The following is a 7,879-nucleotide window of genomic DNA, read 5'->3' on the forward strand; positions in this document are numbered from 1 at the left end:
CCGCACCCACCTCCCTCTCCAGGACCCGTGCCCACAGTCCTGGGCCCCCCTGTCCTAGCACCTGCCCCGGCCCCACCCCCCGGTCCCTGTGAGTGCGGACTGGGCTCCGGCAGACACACAGAGCAGGCCTGCCCAGCAGCCTCACAGGGTCAGGGCTGCAGAACTCCACCTGGGGCCAGGAGGAGTGGCTGCAGCCCCTGCTGGACTCACACAGGCAGGGAGGTGCTTGTGTATTCTAAAGCCCCCCTTTGTGGGTGGGTATTGTGGCTCTGTGGGTCAGGGAGGAGCATCCTGGAAGGCTCTCTGGAGGAGGAGGGGTGTCAGAGGGGCTGGTTCGGGACCTGGGCGTGAGCAAACAGTCTGCACCTGCCAGGAGCTGGGAGGTCCTGGCCCTGAGCAGGGCTTGTGAGGACGGGCAGCTTGGAGCCCCGACAGGGGACAGGTGGGGAGGCGCAGTGGGCGGCGGCGTCCATGGGGAGCTGTGGGACCGGGGCTCGGGCGGAGCTGCACCTCAGCCCTGCCAAGCACAGTCCTGGCCCTGGGCTTGTCCGTCCAGGCCCACGGCGTAGTGGGAATCCCAGTCTCGCTCGAACAGGTGGCACAGCTGCTCCTGCACGGTGGGCACCCCTGGCCGGGTGCTGGAGGCTCTCTGGCTGACCACCAGGCCCACCCCTGAGGTGCTGCTGAAGTAATCTTCCGACCAGTTGGAGGTGCCTGGGGGCGGTGGATGGGGAGGGGTCCCTGGGTGACCGGGCTCCCCCAGTCCCCTCTGCAGGGCCCAGCCGTGAGGCTCAGCCACGCTCTGGGGACAGAGGGGCACAGCGGCCACCCCCCCGCTGCCAGAAACCCCAGCTGGGGCAGCCCCTCAGAGGCAGGAGGCCCAGCTAGCTCTCCACGCGTGTGGGGCTCCGTCCACGTCTGCCCGGGACAGCTGTCCTGACTCAGTGTCCTGAAAACTCAGTGCTCAGGCCTTCCCACCTGCCCTGGGTCCCGTGCTGGTCCTTAGAGGCCCCCGCAGACCCTCGTGCCCTTCAGCAGCCCCACTGCCCTGAGGGGTCCGTGCTGGATATAAAAGCAGTGTCCCCTTCAGCACCCTGGCCTGGTCACCGCTTGGGGGGTCACGTCCCCCTTCTGTGGGCTTATGTGGGCTCCGCGTGTCATGTGCACAGGCTCGGCACCCCTCAAAGACTCCGGGTCCTGGGGCTGCGCCACCTGGCTGCTCACCTATGTAGGCCGCCTTCTCTGTGACCATGAACTTGCTGTGGTTCACCCTGCTGAACGGGATGTTGGAGTGATTTCCCACCGGCACGATGAAGACTTTCTTGGGGGCACAGAGCGGGAGCTGTCAGGAGGGGAGGAGGGCCACCTCCCCCAGCCCGGCCCGGGGAGCAGGTCCTCACCACATCCACCGAGACACCGGCCGCAGGGTTGCTGAAAGCCTGCAAGGACCGCAGGTCGGGGAACATGCTGGGGTCCGTGTGGGGCCAGCAGCTGACCAGCAGACGCACACGCACACCCCTGTTGAAGGCGGCTGTCCGCAGTGCAGTGTCCAGCACCGGCCAGTACCTGTGGGAGGGCGGGTCAGGGTCCTTGAGCCAACGGGGGCCCTGCCTGCAAGCCATGGGTCCCGGCAGGAGAGGAACCGTGCCAGGAGCTGCCCACCTGCGGACCTCCAGCCCCTGGGGCCGCCGGGGTCCTGCCCAGACCCACCTGGCCGGGTGGCGGAAGCGCGTGGTGGGGAAATACTCCATCACCGAGGCGTAGATGAACTCTCTGGCGTCCCCCATCACCGCTAGCAGTGCTTCCAGGTCCCGCGTGCGGCCATGAGGGCAGAGCATGGGTGGCGAGGCCTGTCCAGGGAGAGAGGTCCCTGTGACCCCAGCATGCACCCACCCTCCAGCACGTGGGAACGTGGAGGAAGACAAGAGGCGCCCCCCGGGGAGGTGGGGAGACAGGGGGGAGGGTCTACACAGGGGCCTCGGGGCTGCCCTCGGTCTCGGCAGGAAAGCCTGGAAGCGGGCAGCCCACCCCCCAGCTCCAGGTTGGCCTGACTTCCTGGAACAAGGCATCTGGCTGCACCAACAAAGGCTTCTGTGTCTGCTCAGGTGCTCAGGCAGGGCCCCACCGCGGACCCCCCCCCCACCCCGGCTCTGATGCTGGGTGTCTAAAGACCAGCCACCGGGCAGCTGGAGGGATGTCTGCTCCCACGCGCCCAGACAGAGGATCAGCCTGCCCCATCCCCCTTCCCTGCCTGAAGACCCACAGAACCACTTGATGAGCTGGTCCTCCCCGGCCCTCCCTGGTCCCGAGCTGAAGCCCCCTGGCCCCACCCAACAGGGTGTTTGGAGGCCCCCCTTCCCGGGCTGCCTGTCTCCCGTGGATGGCATGTCCTCTCCTGGAGCTGGGTCTGCGCACACCAGGCTGCTGCTGGCCAGGGGACCGCGGCGGGGTCCTGGGCACTGGCTCCCCAGGCCGTTGCCCTGAGGCCCTGGTGGGCACCGCAGCAAGACACAGTTCCTGGGGCTCTGGCAGGCCCCCTCAGCCCCTCTTACGGAGAAGTAGGCAGTGGTGGGCACCCCGTCAAAGCGGTCCCGGAGGGGCTGGAAGCGGTTGATGTGGGACGAGAAGTTCTGGGGCCAGGCTCTGGGAAGGACCGCCTTTGGCGCCCCCAGCACCCAATAGGTCTGGAAGGTCTTCTCCAGGTCAAGGGCCAGGCGGCTGCAGTTATAGATGATGGCGCCCAACTCCTTCACCTGCGGGGGGACAGGGCAGCGGCTGTGGGAGGAGGCCCCCCTGGGCAGAGTGCGGCTGTGCCCCCCACCGCCGGGCAGAGCGCGGGCCCCCACACCGGCAGCCTGCCCACCGCAGTGTCGCCTGCCGGAGTCACAACACACAGTGTGCTCGCGGGAAGCTATGAGGTGGGGTGCCCAGGGCACCCTGCTTGTCTTGAACACTGTACGCCAATGATCAAAGCGATGCATGCTTGTTACCACAAAAAGAAAACGCATAAAAGAAAAATCATTCTTCGCGACCCCGTCCCACAACAGACACAGCTGCCTTTTCCTCCACCGTTCTCGGACTGGTTTTTAATGCACTGCTTTTCCTAAGAGGGATCGTGCTTTGCAGTCTGCATGTCTCCCTGGATAGAGTGACTGGAACATCTTTGCATGGGGTTAAATGAGATTCCACGGGGTGAGTGCAGTAGCCGTGTGGGATCCCGTAACTTCGTGACCCAAGCTCTGATTGTTTGCAGCAGGGTGATGTTATACTCATGTTACACCAAGGCTGCACGGGACATTAGGCCCAGCCCCCGGGAGTGCGGGCAGTGCACGAGCGCTCCAGGCGGGTCTCCCTTCCCTGGGTCTGGACTCACCTGCGTCAGGGCCCGCCAGTCCATGTTGGCACTGCCCAGGTAGATGTGCCGTCCATCCACGACCCAGAACTTGGAGTGCAAAACGCCCCCAGTGAACTTCCTCATGGGCACGAACCGCACCTGGGCACCTGGCCGGGGGGTCAGGACCGTGTGGTGAGCTGGCTCTTGGGTACCAGCTTCAAGGCAAACCTGATTCTTCGGGGTGGGTCTGCTCATTTACCCTCAGGGCAGTCCTGCTAAGCCCGTGCCATCATCGTCCCCACTTTCCAGGTGGGGTAACGGAGGCATGGACTGGCCCAGGATGCCTTGGGGCAGCCCCACCCCAGAGCCCGGTTTATAAGGATTGCTCCCCGGCTGAGCTCCCAGCCTGAGCCCACCCACAGGTCAAAGCAGCTGGGCTCGGTGGGGCCCCAAGGCCACCCTATGCTCTGCACCATGGAAAATGACCCTCTGGCTCCTTGGAACCAGCCCCGGGTGAAGCTGACTTCAAGCCTGCCACCCTGGGCCCCTGTGGGCCCTGGCCTCCTGGTGAACTAGGGGGACATGGGTGGCCTTTCCAGGCCTGTCCCAGGCAGCTCTGCACTCCTTCCTTGTCCCATGGCACCAGCAGGTCAGGTGCCATGCTTCCCCCTGGGCCCAGGGGCCCAGGCCGGACAGGTACCCACCTCGCGCCGCCAGGACCTGCAGGTCTGTGGAGTTCTTGGCCAGTGACCGGCTGCTGGTAGCCACAGCCAGGGAAATGTTCTTGTCCAGCAGCTGCTCCAGCTTCTGCAGAAGGGCCTCCCCCTGCAAGGCCAGGCCAGCCATGAGGGGTGAGCCCCTGCCAACTAGAAAGGACCCAGACCTCTCCCGGGAGGCCACCCTGCCCACCCACAGCTCACAGAGAGATGTGCCCTGGCACCGGATGGGGCGGACGGCCTGTGGCCGTCAAGCCGGGGTGGGGAGGGCTGGGGCATATACCAGCTGGGAGGACGAGTCGTTGACCCCAATGTCGGGCCCCGTGAGGGACCAGTAGAAGGAGGCCACGTGGATGCTCTCCTGGGCGGTGTCCAGCAGCTGCAGCCAGGCCTGGGCCAGGGGCTGGGCAGACGGGCAGCCAGCTGCGGAGGGCAGGTCCTGGGGGATGCTCTCCACAAGGACAAGCCTGCAGAGAGAGCCCATGGGGCCTGAGCAGAGGTGCCACCAACCTGCCTCATATCGTCTGCTCTGTGCCCACTGGCCAGGCCGGAGGGGTCGCTGCCAACAGGGGGCCGGAGCCCAGGCCAAGGGCGCATGACAGGGAGCCGACTAGACTGGACGGGGCAGGCGTGAGCCCAGCCAGCCGCTGGGGGCGGTGACACCCCCGTGGGTGGGGGGAGAGCCAGGGAGAGAGCAGGGCAGGTTAAGGCCGGGGCCCCGCCCCAATCCCAGGCGGGCCCTGCTATTCAAGAGCCGTTGCTCTGAGCAGAGATTTGGGTCTGGGCTGCCTACTGGTGGGGAGACCTTTGGAGGCAGCCCAAGCTGACCCCGAGGAAGGGCTGGACCAGGAGGTGGCGGGAGCCCCCCTCGGGCTCTGTGGACTGGACCATGCGCAGGACTCCCCCCCACAGCAGGAAACGTGGGAAGGCAGGCGGCCCAGCAGCTGGGAACAGCGACGCCACCCCAGTGATGGGAGAGCTGAGAAGCCACAAGCCTCAGCCCAGGCGGCACCCGGCTTCGCAGCCTTGGCAGAGCCCCTAGGTGGCGGCCTGTGTTTGTTGCAAAGAGCACCCCAAGTCCACCTGAACTCCACTGCCCCCCAACCCATCTGGGCCTTGGGCCAGCCTTCCCGGCCAGCTGCATCTTCCAAGAGGTGGCAGAGGGCCGTGCTTATCCCGCAGGGCAGGTCCAACGGTGGAAGCTCGTGGAGGGGCAGAAAGTGTGGCCGCCTGCCCGGCAGACCTGGCAGGCTCACTCACCGGCAGGAGTCCTGCAGCTGCTGCCCGGCCTCCCCTCTCTGGGACTCCCAGGCCGGGCTGGAGCCATGGCCCCTGGACCCGATGGGCCCTTCCCCGGGGTGCAGCTGGCCGCAGGTCGGGGGAAGGTGCACCTGCCACAGGACGTAGGCGAGAGTCACAGCGCCAAGCCACAGCATGGCCAGCATTCCCAGCACCTGCAACTGGAGAAGGGTGTCACCATGGGGGTCCTCAGAGGGGTGGGCTGGGGTGGCCCCTCCGGTGCTGACAGAGACTGTCCCCCGCTCCCAGGGAGGGCCAGGTATGCAGGGGGGCCGGGTGGGCAAGGGACAGGGGACGATGGCGCTGAGCAGGGCCCAAGCCCACTGTGGGGGGGGTCAGGTGGCCTGGGGCTGTTCCTGGGGGGGCCCCCCGAGACAGGGGTTGGACAGTGAGGGCAGCCCTCTGGTCTGGCTGGTTTCGTCCTTGCTGCTCTGGTGTGGGGTTCCGCGAGGCTACAGAGCCCCCTCCCTTGGGCCCCCCATTCTGCCCTGCCGGCCTCTCTGTCCTATGGGCAGTGGGCCCTGTGGAGCAGGGCCGGGCAGGGCCACTGATGCTCTCTGCGGAGGTCCCAGCCCTGACAGGGCGACCCGGTGTCACCCGAAGCCTCAGGCCTAGCGCCGGGCTTCCCCCCACTGCTCCCTGGGCGGCATAGCCTGCAGGTGGTGACTCTGTGTGGAGCCTGAAGCTGGTGTCTGTGTGTATGTGTCTCTGTCTCTGTGTGTCTCTGTCTCTGTGTGTGTCTCTGTGTCTCTGTGTATGTGTGTCTGTGGGTGTGCCCCCGGGCTGTTTTCCCCTCTCGGTCTCCCTCTCCGTGGGCATCTGGGTGTCTGAGTCTCGGTTCCTGCTTTCAGCCACACGTGTGGCAAGAGGCCCGGAGCCATTTCTGCTTTCAGCCGGGTCCTCCTTACAACCCGTAGAAAGCTGTTTCCCTTCCCGGGGCTGGGCCCCCCGCCCGGCGCCAGGCAGCCCCCGCCTGGGACTCTGGCAGCACCACTCGTCCTGGCTGGGAAGGCATGGTGGGGGCTGAGCTGGGACCCTTCGCTGTTGTGCTGGGGTGCTGGGGAGCCCGGGGTACTGTGTGGGGCTCCCCATCTGCAGCAGGACGCAGCCCCCTCAGGGCAGTTACTCCCACAGAGAGCTGGAAGCCAGGCAGGTTCCCCGTAGTGGCCTCAAATGTCACCGTGAGCCAAGTGCTCCCGAGTTCAGCATGCCCCCGGGGGGTGCAGGGAGGGGCCTGAGAAGCCAGAACAAGGCTTCAGGCAGAGCGACGGAGCCCCCCCCAAGAGGGGAGCCAGGATGCCCCCTACCCCCAGAGGGGAGCTCAGGGCCTCACGCTGCTCCCCGTCCTCCCGGAAGAGCCACACTCAGGGTGCCACTCCCCACCCCAGGGGTTCATCGGGCCTTCACAGTGTAAAGCCCGGGGCTGGGGACGGGTGAAGGGGGCACCAGGGACATCCTTGGACTGGCGGCTCCCCTCTGTGCCCCAAGTGTCCCAGGAAGAGGGCAGGGCAAAGCCCCGCAGCCCCCATCCGGGACTTGGAGCTGTCCCAGGCACCTCCCCGACCTCCGATGCCCAGAGCACATCCGCTCCTCCTCTTGGCCCCTGGGAACAGCACTGGGGCCGGGGGAGGCTGCCCCCAGGGCAGCCCTAGGCGACTGCGGAGCTGCTCCCGCACTGCAGCCCCAGCAAGCGCGTGGCCCTGGGCTGGGGCTGCCTGTGGGGAGAGCGTGGCCCACTAGCCGCCAGCTGAGACCCTGCAGGCATCAGAGGTCATGGCTACAGGCGTGGAACTTCCTGCCCCGCGAAGCGTGGGGTGAGGCTGCCAGGCCCCGGCAGGGGCAGACGGCCCACTGTCAGCTCACTGGGAGGCCTGGGGGCCTGGTGGTCCCCGCGGCCCAGACTGGAGAAGGACCGGGTGGTCTGCAGGCCCGACGGAGGCTCTGTGATCCCCTGGGCCCGGGCTTGCTGGCAGCTGGCTTCCCCGGGGCCTTCGGCCTGGCTCTTCCACCCAGCCCCGGGCTCCCTGGACTCACCTCTGGGGGCCCTGCCTTGGCGTGCATCTCGCTCCAGACACAGACTGCAGGCCCTCGGCTCTCTGTGCGGGCAGCAGGCTCTGGTGGCTGCCTCCACCCCCAGCCCACCTGCCTCCTGTCTGCAGCCCGCTGCTTCCCCTTCTGGCCACTTCCTCTTCGTCCTGAGTACCTCCCTCTGCACCCCGGACAGACAGACATCTGGAGCTGGGTGGGCCAGCCAGAGGGTGGGGCTGGGAACTTTCACCTCCAGAGAAAATCTCCTTGGCCCCATCTCCCAAGGTGGAGGCATTCTCTAGCCACAGGCCCGGGCGTCGGGCGGGCTCAGGGTAAGCCACAGAGAACCAAGGAGCCTTGGCTTGAACAGGATTGGTCATTTCTCTCTCACACTAACCAGGTTCAGGGGCTGGTGGCCTAGAGACTGTATTTGCTTTACAGCCGTGGGGAGCCAGGTCCCCTCCAGGCCCCTCCTCAGGAATCCTAGCTCCCAATCCCTAGG

The 7,879-nt window shown here is 66.6% G+C and overlaps 1 protein-coding gene across 1 annotated transcript; it reads right to left on the bottom strand.

Moving 5' to 3' along the window:
• Positions 1-427: 427 nt before the first annotated feature.
• PLD4 (phospholipase D family member 4) lies at positions 428-7,532 on the bottom strand. The gene is made up of 10 exons (XM_028096681.2): positions 7,384-7,532; positions 5,311-5,510; positions 4,334-4,517; positions 4,039-4,159; positions 3,374-3,501; positions 2,553-2,753; positions 1,711-1,850; positions 1,401-1,566; positions 1,225-1,321; positions 428-714 (listed from the first exon to the last, which is right to left on the bottom strand). The coding sequence occupies exons 1-10, from the start codon at positions 7,408-7,410 to the stop codon at positions 512-514; spliced, it is 1,467 nt and encodes a 488-aa protein (XP_027952482.2). The 5' UTR covers positions 7,411-7,532; the 3' UTR covers positions 428-511.
• Positions 7,533-7,879: the final 347 nt, after the last annotated feature.

This window comes from Eumetopias jubatus, unplaced genomic scaffold (genome assembly GCF_037043125.1).
Source record: "Eumetopias jubatus isolate StellerSeaLion01/CBP00866 unplaced genomic scaffold, mEumJub1_p1.0 scaffold_7, whole genome shotgun sequence".
Lineage (NCBI taxonomy): Eukaryota > Metazoa > Chordata > Mammalia > Carnivora > Otariidae > Eumetopias > Eumetopias jubatus.

Bases quoted from the DNA above. Each gene is read 5' to 3' on its own strand.
- PLD4 (XM_028096681.2), bottom strand. From the start codon at position 7,410: ATGCACGCCAAGGCAGGGCCCCCAGAG. The intron at 3,502-4,038 runs GTGGGTACCTGT...CCCCCCGGCCAG, and splicing joins GCAGGTCCTGGCGGCGCGAG to GTGCCCAGGTGCGGTTCGTG. The intron at 1,851-2,552 runs GTAAGAGGGGCT...CTCCCTGGACAG, and splicing joins CCACCACTGCCTACTTCTCC to GCCTCGCCACCCATGCTCTG.